This window comes from Synchytrium microbalum (assembly GCF_006535985.1).
Source record: "Synchytrium microbalum strain JEL517 chromosome Unknown SmJEL517_scf0061, whole genome shotgun sequence".
Lineage (NCBI taxonomy): Eukaryota > Fungi > Chytridiomycota > Chytridiomycetes > Synchytriales > Synchytriaceae > Synchytrium > Synchytrium microbalum.
This window is the reverse complement of record NW_022158410.1, coordinates 8,297-23,842: the sequence shown is the minus strand read 5'-3', so window position 1 is coordinate 23,842 and position 15,546 is coordinate 8,297. Positions and strand designations below refer to the sequence as shown.

Here is a 15,546-nt window from a genome sequence, read left to right as displayed (position 1 = left end):
TCATATGTTAAAACAATAATATCATATCGTCCAAAAAAACCACGAATTTTAATATCTTTCAGCTCATATTTCTATTAAAATGAAAAGAAGAAAGTAAAGTAAAGAAAGTAAAGTACTAGTACAACCCTCAAAACGCGTCCCAGCTCGTGTTTCGGTGTTTCGAAAAATCAAAGTCAACTCCAAACTTCCAAACTGCCAACTAAATAGTAATAACTACAACAATGAAAGTCGTAGGCCTAACGGGCGGCATCGCAACCGGCAAATCCACCGTCTCCAAGCACCTCTCTTCCTCTCTGCACATCCCGATAGTAGACGCCGACCTGATCGCACGCAGTGTAGTCGAAAAGGGCCAACCAGCATTAAAACAAATAGCAGCCACCTTTGGCCCCGATGTAATCCTGCCAGATGGGACTCTAAACCGTGAGAAACTGGGCAGTCTAGTATTCAAGGATGCCGAGGCACGCAAAAAGTTGAATCGCATCACGCATCCACATATACGAATGGAGATGCTGAGGCAGTTGTTGTGGGTTTTCTTGAGTGGGAGTCGTGTGCTGGTTATGGATACGCCACTGCTGTTGGAGAGTGGGATTAATAAGTGGGTGCATGTGGTTGTTGTTGTATACTGGTATGTCATGATGTGGTTTGTTATGTTGAGCTGTGGTTTTATACAACCAGCACGATATCTAATACCATTATATCCTCTTACTATGTAGCCCAGACGAAATCCAAAAAGACCGTCTCATGAAACGCGACAATTCGACTGCAGAATCCGCATCCCAACGCATCGCATCGCAGATGCCGATTGAAAACAAACGTAAACTCGCAGATATCGTGATTGATAACTCGGGACGGGTGGAGGATACGAGGGATCAAGTAAACCAGGTGTTTGCTAGAATTACGCCATCGGTTATATCGACTGCGCTGGCATGGTGTGTGTTTGCTGGACCGGCTGCGTTTGTGTGGGTCGTGTTGACGGTGTTGAAGATGTTTCGTCGCTGATTATGTAGTTTATGGAAGGGGGAAGATGGTGGTATGATGATGGGACGAAGAGAGAGGACTTGGTGTAGTTTTTACATTTGGCCAACGTATATAGATATATGATAAGATTGTTTTTCGGGGTTAGATCTTGTGCTTTGCGGTAATTCGTTCGTCTCGTTTGTGATCTAGCGTAAATCACGTTCTGGTTCTTCAAATGGTAGTTTAGAGCAGACCTTTTCTTTTCAGCACCAATCCCACATTAGCTCAAGTTAAACCAAGCGCTGGTCGAGATGGGAGGCCTACTAGATCTCTGCAACTGTAGAAAGCAAACTGATGATGCACGTATCAATTGCTTTCTCTCATTCCGTTACGCTTCCATCCTCCAAACACACAAACATTCGCAACGAACATTTAACATTATGAATCTCACACATAGAACGGCCAACCAATCCCAAATTCTGCAGGCCAGAACCCACTTATAGGAGTCCTCGTTGCGCTACTCGGAAACGGCGGTAATGGACAGCAGCAACAGTCGCCATTACTCGCTGGGATACTGTCATTCCTCGGAGTGGATGTCAATGCTCAAAATCAGCAGCAGCAGCAGCAGCCTGTGCCAACTCAACAGCAGCCTGAAGTACAGCAGGTTGGACAGGCTCCTGTTAGTTATGCTGGTGCTGTTGGATCGAACTCGCAGCCTCAGAGTGCTCCACCTGCCGGTAGGACTATGTATTGAATCGTCCCAGTCTTTTATGACATGTAACTCGTTTTCTTTGATACAGCAATCTCCCTGCAGCCTCTTCAGCCCATAACACCACCCCAACAACAACAAGTCCCACACACCACCCAAAACACAACCCCCACCCAATCCGAGCTTTCATCCATGTCCACCGCAATGGCCCGTCTCTGGTCCCTCGACACAAACCGCATGTCAGTCGGTGCACCAGGCTCCAACGCATCCGTAATCCTCGACACGCAGGGTGGTAAAAGGGTGTACGAGAATGGTGACGTCGCATCACGTCCCTTATTTGCACATGTAGATGCAGGGATATTCAAGGATCGGCCAACGTATAGTGCGTTCTATGGCCTGCTGGATAATTATGTGGCTGAGGCGGGGACTGCAGAGACGTTTAGTGAGAATGAGAAGAGTGAGATGAGGAGGTTTGTGGATGCTTGTTGTGAGACGGATGTAATGACGTATCTGCATAGGTACGTAACTGCTTATTGCTCGTGTTTGGCTTTTTTGTGGTGGTGAAGGCATTGTACTAACATGTCCTGGGTTTGAATAGCTATCTGGTTGCCAAGAACGTGTCTCCTCCAGAACTCAACAAGTTCAAAAACCAGCTGTGGAGTATTTGGTTTGATGTGAGTTGGGTAGTCTGCTGCTTATTTCCAGTGTATGCTATGCAAAACCCCCCTCCAATACTATAAACACACGATGATCATACATGTCTGTGCTGATCGCTAACCACCTCTCGCTACCCCTTACTAGACATACAAACGAGTCATAGCAGGAGACTCATCAGCCTTTGAGCACTGTTTCGTCGGCGAAACACGGAACGGAGAAGTCGTCGGCTTCCACAACTGGATTAACTTTTTCGTGCAAGAAAAGAAGGGAAAAGTAAACTATCTCGGATATATCTTGCCTAGACGTCGTGGTGTAAGTGCCCTCCCTTCCTGCTTCACAGCGTCTTCCTGTCCTTACTTCCCTTTTTTTTTAGCCCGCAAGCGGCACAGAACATGTCCTCTCCCTCCAGCTTGAATGGAATGGCCAGGTCAAACCAGTCTCCACCATGTTTATAGGCGTGTCGCCCGAGTTTGAGCTCGCGCTGTATACGATGGTGTTTCTTGCTTCGGATCGGGATGAGGAGAGTGCTGTGTTGGATGAGACGGAGGTGAGGATTAAAATGCATCGGTTTACGAATCGGGACGGCGCGAGGATTGGGAGCTGTTATCCTGAGTCGTCGTAAAGTTGGGGTTGTGCTTTATGACATTTATGGACAGTTGTAATTTCAATGAAATTTTTAATTATTTCATAAACGGACATTATAAGATTTTGCTTGGTAATCGTCTAGCGTGAAACAGCAGGACATGTTAAGATTATGTTTGGCTATGGTCTAGCGTGAAACAGCAGAGTAATCCACAAAGCTTGGTGGAAAATGTTTTCTAACTCCTCGTGTTTGATTGTCATGAAGCTCCTCATGTCAAAGGATAATCAATATTCGTCAGCAGAGTCTGAGACGGAAAATACGCTCAAATCAAAAACGTATCAATGAGTCCAACCAACAAGTGCTATGGAGACGTGTCCTTCAAACAACTAAGTTAACAAGGACAGAGCTGCAAGTAACGACATCCTGAGATACGTCTACAATCGTTGCTTTCACGCCTTGCTCCAAGAATTGGTGATGCAGGCAACGGTAAACCACCATCGTAGACTAGGGGAGAGCTACCTCCGTATTATAATGTCACCTGAGATGAGGGAAAGTTTGAAAGAAGGCCAAATAAATCGTACATTTGAATTTGTCATTTTTGGGTTTACCACAAATGGACCAAAGGTTTAAAGACACAAATGTTAGAGCAAAACAACGTTCTGAAACTATACTCACCAAAGAAACACTGGTAAGAATCGAATCACTTGCGAAATAAAACGACAAATGTCGACAATGTAACAGCATCCCCACGCTTCTCCAACCATAGCTCCAACCTCATCCTCCAAGAATTTCAAAGGCAGTTCGTGGCTCGATACACAGACCGGACTCACGGACCCAGCGGACCCAGGTCGCGTCCGTTTCAAACACTATCCTTCATTCTCCGAACATCGCACTTTACAATCCGGATCACATCAGGACAATCAACGGAATCTCGAGTCCAGATGTCGCCTTTTCGGCTTGTTAGAAACCAACTGTAATGGAGGAATGATTTTTCTGCAGCTATGATAAACTCGTTTGCTGAAAATCCAAGCAATCATTGACACATACAGAAAAGTCAAATCAGAAACTACTAGCCAAAAGTCACTGCCGTAGGCAGTGGAAGTATGGCTGATGAGTCGAGTCGTTGCCAGGGTACCGAAATGGCATTAGAAATCAAAATTGCGTCCATTCTATGTCAACCTCAAATTCTGAAGAATGTACCAGAGAAACACAATTCCAGAAACCATGCTAAATGCCAAGACTGTTTGCTATCTGAAACTTGTGAAAGAAAGATGGATTCGTCAAAGCATATTATTCAAGCAGGTGCTTCAATCTCGAACTTTGAAAACCACAAATGCTAAACAATACCAAATTAGATACAAACGAATCATGGTATAAAAAAGGTTTCTTGTTTCAAACACACCAAATATACATATCTTACAGCAAGCAAAGAAAACACCACCTCGTTCAAATAATAGATATAAAAAGCACCATCCATATTCACAACCTCTGATATACATCAAGCCCAGCATTTCAAAAGTCCCCAAATTCACACTCTTAATTTACATATTCAACCTAGTAGGCGGCACAGTTCGTCGTCGTTTACGTGCTGCACCACCAGCATCAGTATCTGATCCTTCTTGATCTGTACCAGGTGGTAGAGATCCATCAAGTTCAGATCCTGCTTCTTCTTCAGACATGGCTGCGTCACAGGTTTCGCATCTAGGTTTAGAAGGCAGGCTTGTGAGGAAAGGAATCAGGTTGCAAGAGCAAAGACAGAAAAGTTTCGAAACGATGGCTTACAGCCAAGCATAACCACGAGGAGGAGGCCTTGATAATGGAGGATTAACACATCCGATATGCCACAATTTTCGACACTAATAGCGAACAGGAGAAACTTCATGTCAGATACTAGCCACCCCAAAGGAAGAAAAAACAACGTCTAAAGACCAAACAATGTACCTGTGTACACTCGACAAGTTCATTCCCACTCTTCACAGCCTTCGAAGGGCTACTTCTCGATGCAGAAGGCCTCGGCGGTGGAGCTTCCAACGACTTGCACGTGTCACATACACCAGCATTAGCCAATGCAGCAGCCAACAATGCATTTTGGCGATCTGCTATAGTTCGTGCCAGACCTTTTTGTTTCATTGCACCACCACCTGTACCATTCACACTGCTACTACTGCCAGTCTTCTTTCTATGTGTGTGAGTAGTCCTGTTGGCACCACTGACTCGTACTGAATCATGATCATCGTCATCATATTCATCATGTCCGCCAAGTTGAGCAGCATATACGGAAGCAAATACATCCTGATAGTGAGATGCTACTTGCAAATTTTCTCCAGATTTCACAAAGGCATCCAGTACACTACTACTATTACTATTATTATGACCATGCGCAGATCCTTTAGCAGCAGCTGCTCTCATCATATCAGGACCAGTTGGAATACCTAATGCAGGTGCAATGGCAGCCAAAGAATCTTCCAAGAGCTTCATATCTGCGCGTAATCGTTCCAATTCAGCATTACATGCTGCAATATCCTTGGCTGCTGCTTCCATCTCGTATTCTAGTCGTGGAACTTCGGTTGCAGAGTAGTAGGTTTGCTGAGCAGTCATTTTACATATATCGTGTTCGAGATGACGGAAGTGCTCTGCATCTTGAGCTGACTTTTTCGACATGGCATCTTCAAATACAGCTCGTATGTCAGATGAGCTTGATCCATGTTGCGGTGCAGCATCTGCTATTTTAGCAAGTCCTTTGTGCTTTTGAGATACCCACTTTGCCCAAGGTTGCAACTAAGAAAGATTGAGTGAAGCAAAGAAAAGCGTAAGCACAAAATTTCCCGGACACGAGTATAAATGGTTCGTTACCGTACCTTTGGCTGATCACCATTCTTCCCATGCTGCTTACAAAACACGTAAAAAGGATCCTCCTGCTCATCCTCCTCATTCGAAACTTCATCATCAGCATTCTCAAGCACTCCATAACTATGCGCACACATTGGGTGTACAGATTTTTTGCATTGGTATGCGTGACATGGCATCTTGACACCATATGCAGCATCTTTTTCATCAGTACATATAGAGCACACTGGTTCCCAAGCCGTAGGCTTGATCTTGTCGAGTGTGATGTCACACATTCGTTCGTGATCTCCAAATTCGACATCTTCAACCCACACTGCACATACAATATGGACCCATTGGTCTGTTCCCTTTACGCGACGGAATGGACCATCACGGTAAGGGCATAGTACACAAGTCTGAATAGAAGAAAATGTAAATCTGGTGAGTTTTGGGTTCGCTGCGTAAAAAAAAGGCAAACTCACAGCAAGAGAGGAATCAAAGTATGCACATCGATCACAACGCCATCGTGGTATTTGCGAAGGATGCAAGCCAACGATACCATAACATTCTTCATGAACTGTGACTGCACAATCAGCTCCTTGACAGATTACCAATTCATCACCAGGCTCGCCTGGCTTATCACAAATGCAACATATATTGGGATACTGTGATTTCTGTAAAATGGAGGCAAAGTTTGAAAAGTTTGGACGAAAAAATCTACCCAGTCAACGCCAGTATGTTGCAGATCCCGTCGGGTCAAACTTACCCATTCCTTGAGAAAGGCAGTCCTCGGCTCATCTGCTACTTCTTGACGACGCTTAGAAAGAGCACGTTCTCGCGCATTGGCAGCATTGACTACAGAAAGGAATGGTGGTGATTAGAGACGAGGTGGTCGTAGGCCGGCAGACTTCGACTCTTTTCTCCGACGAATTCAAAAGGTAGAGCAATCAACATACCATTATCTATGGCTTCTTTGACAGCTCGTTCTGCTCGTGCTCTCTCGCGTTCTCGTTCTCGAGTAGATTCACGCTGAGCTTTGGTCATTGGTGCCACATCAACGGGATGTGGTGACGATATGACAATCAGTTGATCTGGATTGTCGAGAACTATGGAGGGAATTATGAAACGAGTAGAGTTAGATCATGCATTGGCATAGACAACCATATACTATATCACATACCAAATCCATGAGGTCCTGTAATCATTAATGGCCTTTCATTCATATGACCATTAATCAAATGATATTGAAATCCTGAGACAAAAAATGTTAGTGAGTATGAATTCAAGTGGTGATTTGCTTATAGGGCAGGAAATACTCATAATGTGATCAGACTTGGCATATAAATTACCCTGTCTAGAAGTGTAACTCTTGTTGCAGTTCTTGACTCCACAATACCATTTTCCAATTAGTTGGCTGGAAGATTGTTCCATGGGACGATTGAAGCTTGTAGTACCATTATTGAGTCGACGTTTTTTACTATCAGGTTCTAAATGGTCGAATTGTCAGATTCAGTTTCGAAATAAAGCTGGAGCGTAGCCGATTGAATCATACCTTCGTCATCACCAGCATCATCATGCCCTTCTCCACCAACATCTACATTATCTCCTTCGTCATCACTATCCCCACGTCCATGTTTGCGACCAGTATCTCTTCGTCCATTCCTAGGGCGTGATGAAGAAGCACCTCCAGATGATGGAGGTTCTTGAGAGAACGGCAGACGTGAGTGATTGCCATCAGATTCATCATCTGAATGGCCATTACCACTGTTCAACCTCGACATGCCTCGTCTTGCTATGCAGCGACAAAATATAAGTTCAATTCAGGACTCCTTCATTCAGCAAAACGATTTTAGCCGATCGCTTACGTCTTTCAGATCGACGAGAAGGTTGTGGAGGTGGTTGATCACGATTATTTACCTGTCGACCTTGATTGTCATGTACTGTTCGTAAATGCCACTTCAGGCCCTAAGGAGTGTAGGTTGGGTCGAGTCAGACTCAATCGATATCAAGCGGAACTAGCTACAAAATCTTTCATCAACATATTTTCTTACCTGTCTTGTTTCGTAGGACTTGGTGCACCCTTCAACTTCACACTTGAGCAACTTGTCACCCGTGAGAGTAGCAGTATTGGAGACAGCGTCAGTCTCTGAATCGGTTTCGAGACCACTATTCTGTTTGATAAATTGACCGTTCTTGTTCTTTTGACGCTTCTTGTCTCCTACACGATGATTGAATGTTGATGTCAGTTTTTTGATGGCTTTGAAAGAATCGCATTTCGAAGATATGATAGATGATATTTAGATCTCATTTCAGATATCTGAGATCATCAAATCAGTCGATTCTCTTTTCTTTTAGGAGGTTACCTGATGGTTGTTGATTGTCCGATGCAGTAGATGAAGCGATTGATGTGATTGAGTCTCTTCTCGATAATCCAACAGGGATATCTATAGAGTGATTGCCGCCCTCACTTGGCTGTGGAGTGGTCTCTTGTACCTGTATTATATTATGAAACGATCACTCAAAACTCAAAGGAAGTTCATTTGGGTTTTGTTGATGTAAGACAAATAAGGCTTACGTTCGACATAGGTTGAATGTGATGATCGTGAGCGTTTGCGTCCTGATGGATGAATCTTACGCCTGTATGTATATGATTATTTTATGGAGATTTCGCGTTTTATAAGGTGTTGGAGTGTTAGCCCAGAAAGGAGAAGAACTATACAAAAATCTCTCCTCGTACCTGACGTGTTTCTATGATTCTGTAGAGGCGGAAGTAGAGGAGGCTTTTCATGAGCGAATAAGCTCTGTATCATGTTCTTTTTGCCATCCAACCCAATCAATGCTTGCGGAAACTCTTGCCGATTGTGGTCATGAGGTTCAAGAGCAGGTGGAAGACGATTCATCTTTTCACCTAATGCTGGAGGATTATGATAAATTATATGAATTATATGCCGTCAGTAGTTGATTTATGTTGCCAGTCATACGATTTGTTATCCAGCCGAGGAGAATTATTTACAAGACCAAAAGAACCTCTTTCGAGCCCACTTACCAGGCTGACTAGACGGTAACATCCACGCTGATTCGGGTGCCAATGAATCAGTCATTACTTGACCTGCACTTTTGTAGTGCGCTTGTGAGTTATTAAATATGTCGTTTTGAGCGTGTCTCGTTTGCAATCGAAAAGTGTTTGGACGAGCTAGTTCTATGATAGTTCTTGACTCTAATATCACGTGTAAATACTATATAAAGACGTTCGGCTCCTGTTCCGGGCGTCTGCGATTCGCTTATTCGGCAACGAGCGTTTGCTGAAGTGAGCGTGTTTTTTTTAGAATCAGAAAATCACACTCAACATTTTGTTGACAAAACGACAAGATGCCAGGTCTAAAGAAGAAGAGAACTGCTACGGAGGTACGTGTTTTTCGCTGTAATGCGTTGGATCTTGTCCCTTTACGTGTGTCGTACCTTGTCAAGTTCAGAGTCGTTTTGGCTGCACCAACATTTGAGAAAAAAAAAGTTGACACATTCGACAAACATTATAGGATGTACCAAGTCAGTCTAAAACAAGATCCATTCTACACCTCATGCGATCAGAAAAGAGTAGCATCAAACACACTATCGCAAAACCGGGTGGAAAGAAACTACATCGCAACAACGATTCCAACAACGATTCCATACCTGACTCAAACCATCACAAGCTCGATAAAGATCCATCCGTTGCATTATTAGATGTCATAAAAGCTGATTTGGCAAAAGAACAATCCCATATGGACTCTCTAAACAAGTCGGACGGTGACTTGGTGTTGAAAGCAGCTACAGCAGAAGATAGCAGTGATGACGATATGGCTGATACACAAAGCGCCATTGATGACGATCATGCTGATATGCTTGGTGGTGTTGAAGCAGAGTCACCAGCAGATGCTGATGGAAAGCTGCCACCTAGAAAAAAAAAGAGGACGACGCATATCAAACCTCCAACCCACGACGAGATACAACAACTGAAGGATACCTCAGAGTTGTTCAAGTCGAATCTGTTCAAGTTGCAGGTATAAATCTTCATATATGGGTTTTTTGTGTTCGCCACACTCACTCCCAACACCCATCGTCGTTAGCTTGAAGAGATGCTCTCTGAGGTCCGAGTCAAATACACACGCATGACGACTCTGGATGGCATGTTGCATAAATTGAAGAACTTCTTTGATACTTTGGAGCCTCGTGATGAAGTTTCTGTAAGTTTGAACCAACACATTTTGTTATACCAATTTGTGATTTTTTACCCAGTTTTGTTTGCTCGTTCTAGTTGGAAGAAGCTCAATCTACATTAGCTTCAGAAGGTGTCAGCATCCCATTCCCGTCACCTGCACCTCCAGGAGACATCAAATGCAGCTTTGCATTCCAACGGCCAAGTAAAGTCTCCATTATTGGAAGTTACTTGTTAAAGACTATTTCTAAGAGTAAACACGCTCAGAGTGTGGATATGGCTGTTCAAATGCCTGATGTAAGTATCAACCGCAGTGGTAGTGGTATGGAGTATTGCTCTTTAAGTTTTTTTTTGGGGCTGTATTAGGAAATATTTGGAGAACGAGATCACATCAACCATCGATACTTCTATAAGAGAGCCTACTACTTGGCTGTGATTGCTTCCGAGCTGAACAAGCAGAAGAAGGGATTGGGAATAGAATTGACATATCAAGTATTAGATTCATGTCGCTCGGCATTGGTTATTTCCTTTTCTGGTAAGTTGCAAAAAAGACGATATGAACCACACTGTCCATAACCAGAGCTCATTATTTCCTACTCCGTCTTCCTAGATGTATCAGAAACAGACACATCCTCGTCCTTCCAGATTCGTATCCTACCATGCATATCGCCATCCCTCTTCCCAGCGTCACGTCTCGCTCCATCACGAAACTCGGTGCGATCACCAACGTCGCCACCAACTCCCAAATATAACACATCAATCCTCTCCGAATCATCATATATTTCACATCTGAACTATATGTACACCGCCATTCAAGGAACTCCAGCCCTGATGGACGCTTCCATCCTCGTCAAAGTATGGTTGCGTCAACGAGGACTTGGTGATTATGGATTTCTGTGCTCTGTATTGATGGCATGGCTTGTAAAGACTGGCCCTAGTGGGAAGGGTGTTGGAGGTGGAAGTTTGAGTTCCTATCAGATTCTGAAGTTGGTTATGCAGTTCATGGGTGAGCATTCGTCCATTGGTTGAATCCTCTTTGTAGGTCAGCTTAATAACTGAATGCGCTCGCTCGTAGCTTCCAATGAGTTTGTACAGAAGTCTTGGTTTCTGACTTCTAATGCTAAGCCACTGTCGACTCCTGACGTAAGTTCCAAACTCTTGCAGTTGATTTACAAAAAAGGCGCTACATTAATCGTATTGATATCGGTAGTTTTCGGAAGCAACATTTGAGCAACACTTTGAAGTGGTCATCGTTGATCCATCAGGTCGCCTGAATCTAGCCGCTCAAGTATCAAAACACGGTTTATTGCAATTGCATCATGAAGCGAAACTCGCTATTATGCTATTCAATAATTCTACTGAGGACAAGTTTGAGGCTCTGTTCTTAAGGAATGTAGAAGAAGGAATGCTCAAGTTTGATATGCTTGCTACGTAAGTTGTGCTGAGTTGTTGAGAATCCGCGTTATTGTCAAGAAACGTTGGACTCACATTATGACACGTCGATCAGGATTACAACACCAGCTACTCAGCTACCTATACCACGACTAGACGATGGTACTGATGTACATTCTCAACACGATTACTTAATATCACGACTACCAGAAGTTCTAAGTCAAGCACTTGGATCTCGCCTCCAACTCGTGACTGTCAGATCACCTCCGTTACAACCAACACCGATAAATATCTCTACTTCACATAATAAGCAAGAACGACAGCTTCAAATCGGAATGTTAATAGACGCAGAAGAATCCATGAAGGCCGTTAAAATGGGTCCAGATGCCAACGATCACGATGCATCGAAAGCTTTCTGTCAACTGTGGGGTGAAAAGGCTGAAGTACGACGATTCCGTGACGGCAGCATAAAGTACTCGGTCGTTTTTGAAGCTGATGAGTCAACTGGACGTTCAGGCATCTTGCCGCGAATGATCCAGTACTTGATTAAGAGACATGTTGGAGTCACTGCTACGATATGGGGTACACAATTAGATGTTATGCTGAGCAGCATACATGAATTAAGGCCGAGTAGTTTTACACCAGTGATGGAAGCTTTAGCATCGTTGGGTAAAGCACTACGAGAGATGGATGATTTGCCACTGTCTGTCACGTCATTGATACCCATATCTTCTGAATTGACGTATACTTCTGTATTTATCCCGACGTCGTCTTCTCCGTCGTACAATTCACCTATGGAAGTCATAGTCCAACTTGAATCCTCGAATCGATGGCCAGACGATTTACAGGCCATACATAAATTCAAGGTAGCATTCTTGATCAAGATGATTGAGCTATTAGCTCAAGTCATGCCTGGAGTAACTGCCAAAGTAGCTGCCCCAGACTCTAATGAAATGAAAGAAGGATGGGCAGACGTGACAATACCCTCTGGATTTGCTTTTAGATTATTTATACAAAATGAACGTGAATTTGTCGTACTTGAACGACAGTTATCTAATGTCGCACTTGATATCAAGCAACGGGATGTGCTCACACGAGCTAAAACACAGTATGAACATCTATACATCCGTAAACCACGCCACGCAGCACTCATATCCAACATTGCCACTCGGTTCCCATCGTATTCATCTATAACTCGCCTCGTAAAGAGATGGGTCTCATCACACCTTCTGTCTCGCTTCATATCCGATGAAGTCCTCGAAGTAATATGTGCTAAAGTCGTAACTGACTCACAACGTGGTGCGATGTGGACATCACCCTCGTTACATCTTGTGGGAATGATGAGAGTGTTGTATTTGTTGGCTACACATTCATGGAGCACGGACGCGTTATTGGTGGAATTGTCAGTCGGTGGTGTTACGGCTGAGGTTATTAATAAGGTGTCGGAAGCTTTTAAGATGAGAGGTAGTGGGAAGGATATGTTTGTCGCGAGTGAAGAAGACGTAGAGGGCACTTGGTTCAAGACCCCTAATGGACTTATACTGAATCGGCTGAGAGCGTTGGCTGCTGCAGCAGTCAAAGTATGGAGCTCTTGTGTTTCTGGTGGTTGCGGTGAAGATGATTTGCTGGTAAACCAATGTTCTGCTTTCGAGAGTTTCTTTTTTGCCAGCAAAGCAGCAAAAAAGATCTGGCTAATATCATGCCATAAGCTAAGCGTTCTTCGTCTTTAGAAACTGTTTGTTACACCAACTACCGGTTACGACTTCATAATCCGATTAAACCCAACAATACTGCCACGATACCGTCAGAACCTCACATGTGATGCCTCGCTCCTCCCGAAAGCTAGACAGCAATACAAGAATTTGAGAGTGTTGCAGGATGCTCAGGAAGACGATTGGGATCCTGCTGAGAGATATGTGCAGGAGCTAGAGGTGAGTTTTGATCTCGTTGGTGTTCGATACGCCAACAAAAAAAGTTTGAGCTAATGCTCAATAACAATTTAGGAATCATATCAAGACCTGGCACTATTCTTCCATGATCGATATGGTGGTGATGCTGTTGGAGTACTTTTCAATCCAATGGCAATCGCGTTTTCTGGCTCATTTAAAGTCAATACGCCATATGCGTTTACGCCAAATGTCACGATGTCTGATGTAAGATTGCGTGTTTGCTACGAAGACCCTATTTTAGCTCACTTCTTGCTCTTCTGAAAATTAGGACAAGTCAAAGAAGAATGCAATATCGCCCAACTACCTCTCCATGGCGTCTGAAATGCAGAGGCGGGGGAATGGATTGGTTGGATATATCGATTATCGCAAAGCTACAACCTCATAAACGAATGCTAGTACGCCAGTGTTTACTCCAAGTATGTAAGAGTAGTTACTTCGACGAGTAGTTATACAGTAATGGAAGATACATGTTTAAATAATCATCAAACGGAAAATGCTGGTTTGCATATTAGCGAATGTTAAACACCGCTCGATCTCTTCGTAGTTTCCATGAAATGACTTGATTCCTGTGAGCGAATCACACGTTCATGAGCGATTCCTTTGAGTCTCGCGTCTCTGTTGTGTGACCTTGTGCAGACTTGCTGATTTACATTATCGACGTACGACCTCAAGATCACACTTTATAGAAGAACGGGAGAGGAGGCGATTAGATCATAGTTCTGCTTGCATGAGGTTCACCGGTCAGATAATGATTTCAATCAGACTCTATACCTCAAACCTCGGGAAAGCAAGTTCCAAGTTTTGAAATGACATCGACTCGCTGCAAACAACAATACTAGGAACCTCATGCCATAACACATCTCATCGCTCTGGACTCTATCTCTATACACGTTTCACTTGTTATGCCGTTGGTCTCGTATCGTCGTAGCCACCAGAATTCGACGTCACAGGTTTGCGCCTGACTGATTTTCAAAACCATCTCGCGCTTGTCTCGAATCAACTTAGTCTGGACGCATACAATCTGCCCTAAGTCAGGCATTGGAATTGGTCGCAGGCCTCCTCGATAAAAGTCTCTTTTCGGAGGACCTCCGTGAAGCCGTTCACTGAGCTAGAAGTCGGTGCCTGTGATCGCTGTATCTTTTAGACCTCAGAAATGACCCGTTTAGCTATTTAGAGGGGGCTGGGCCGCTGCATTGCTTTAATTGTAGGAACTTTTGTGAAGGGGACCTACTTATACCGCAATGTGCTGTTTCAACTGAGCCTGAGGTAGCAGAATGAATTGGTCGTTGCTCACTGTACTTCATTATGAGGCCTTCAAGTCTATACCTCTCTCTGAGAACGTACTGGAGTTAACGCGTTGTCTATACGTTGGGAGTTTGAGACGTCGTTTCAGCTGTCGGCAGACCGCTCTGTAAAATTCAAGAATATATTTATGAAACGACACATTCTCCTATCCAGTACGTTCCGATACATCCCTCTATTCTGTATATTCTACTATAGACGGTTCACAGGATCTTAGTGGTATAGGCCCTCTGCATTTCTCCAGGGTTGAGACCGGCATTGGCTGCAGTACCTATATTCCAACAGGAAAGTTGCAATAGGGAAATAACTCAATTATAGTTACCCACGTTGAGGTACTTGTTTTGTGGTGTAAGCTACCATCAGTACTAAGACCCAACCACGTAAGCACGAGAGTGCGTGTAGGAGATGTCTTGAAGTGGCTACCTCCTCGTCTCGGCTGAAACGAGTATCACCTGATGTCGTCCCGTTGAGTCCAAATAGAGAATCAGCAGCTTGAATCCATGTAGCCAGTGTGTGGTATGAGCATGTCTAAACAAAAGGAGAAGCCCAGAGTGAGGGATCGAGGAGTTAAAGCAACAACAACAGCAAACGAAGGGAGCCACTCCAACGCATCACTTTCATTCCACTAGTCTGCCAACTGAAGCGTCGATACCTTCATCAACCCTCCGTATTAAGGAAAGGGGTCAATGTCGGCGCAAACATTACCCTCGCATCGGAGAACTGATGCTTAAAGTCCCACCAACAGCAAGACCGATGCTCTCTGAAATGAGCATCATCTTGTGTCGAGTGTTTTAACACTTTGGTTGAGATAAAACCAAAATTGTGGACGAGAGTGCGTGTTCAGGATGTCTTGGAATGGCTAACTCCTCGTCTCGGCTGAAACGAGTATCACCTGATGTAATTAGCGTCCTGTATCCCAGTAGAGTGAGAGAAACACTTTGGTGCACTTGGTCTATTTGCAAATGGACGAGTTATT

General features: G+C 44.0%; 3 protein-coding genes across 3 annotated transcripts; 2 read left to right on the top strand and 1 right to left on the bottom strand.

The window, feature by feature from the left end:
* Positions 1-221: 221 nt before the first annotated feature.
* Positions 222-2,945, top strand: CAB5 (dephospho-CoA kinase; the record flags this gene model as incomplete). Its single annotated transcript, XM_031171754.1, has 7 exons — positions 222-625; positions 714-975; positions 1,415-1,694; positions 1,758-2,184; positions 2,265-2,340; positions 2,468-2,635; positions 2,697-2,945. The coding sequence occupies 7 exons, from the start codon at positions 222-224 to the stop codon at positions 2,943-2,945; spliced, it is 1,866 nt and encodes a 621-aa protein (XP_031022260.1).
* Positions 2,946-4,447: 1,502 nt separating this feature from the next.
* On the bottom strand, positions 4,448-8,833 carry SmJEL517_g05827 (uncharacterized protein; the record flags this gene model as incomplete). The annotated part of the gene is made up of 16 exons (XM_031171753.1): positions 4,448-4,607; positions 4,689-4,762; positions 4,848-5,684; positions 5,765-6,148; positions 6,215-6,406; positions 6,499-6,587; positions 6,689-6,838; positions 6,913-6,984; positions 7,049-7,219; positions 7,285-7,524; positions 7,598-7,697; positions 7,784-7,950; positions 8,096-8,225; positions 8,308-8,369; positions 8,470-8,646; positions 8,779-8,833. 16 exons carry the CDS (start codon positions 8,831-8,833, stop codon positions 4,448-4,450), a joined length of 3,060 nt encoding a protein of 1,019 aa, XP_031022263.1.
* Positions 8,834-9,101: 268 nt separating this feature from the next.
* SmJEL517_g05826 (uncharacterized protein) lies at positions 9,102-13,653 on the top strand (the record flags this gene model as incomplete). Its single annotated transcript, XM_031171752.1, has 12 exons — positions 9,102-9,137; positions 9,269-9,772; positions 9,839-9,955; positions 10,027-10,224; positions 10,294-10,462; positions 10,538-10,933; positions 11,003-11,070; positions 11,138-11,358; positions 11,435-12,947; positions 13,050-13,250; positions 13,323-13,472; positions 13,537-13,653. The coding sequence occupies 12 exons, from the start codon at positions 9,102-9,104 to the stop codon at positions 13,651-13,653; spliced, it is 3,690 nt and encodes a 1,229-aa protein (XP_031022262.1).
* Positions 13,654-15,546: the final 1,893 nt, after the last annotated feature.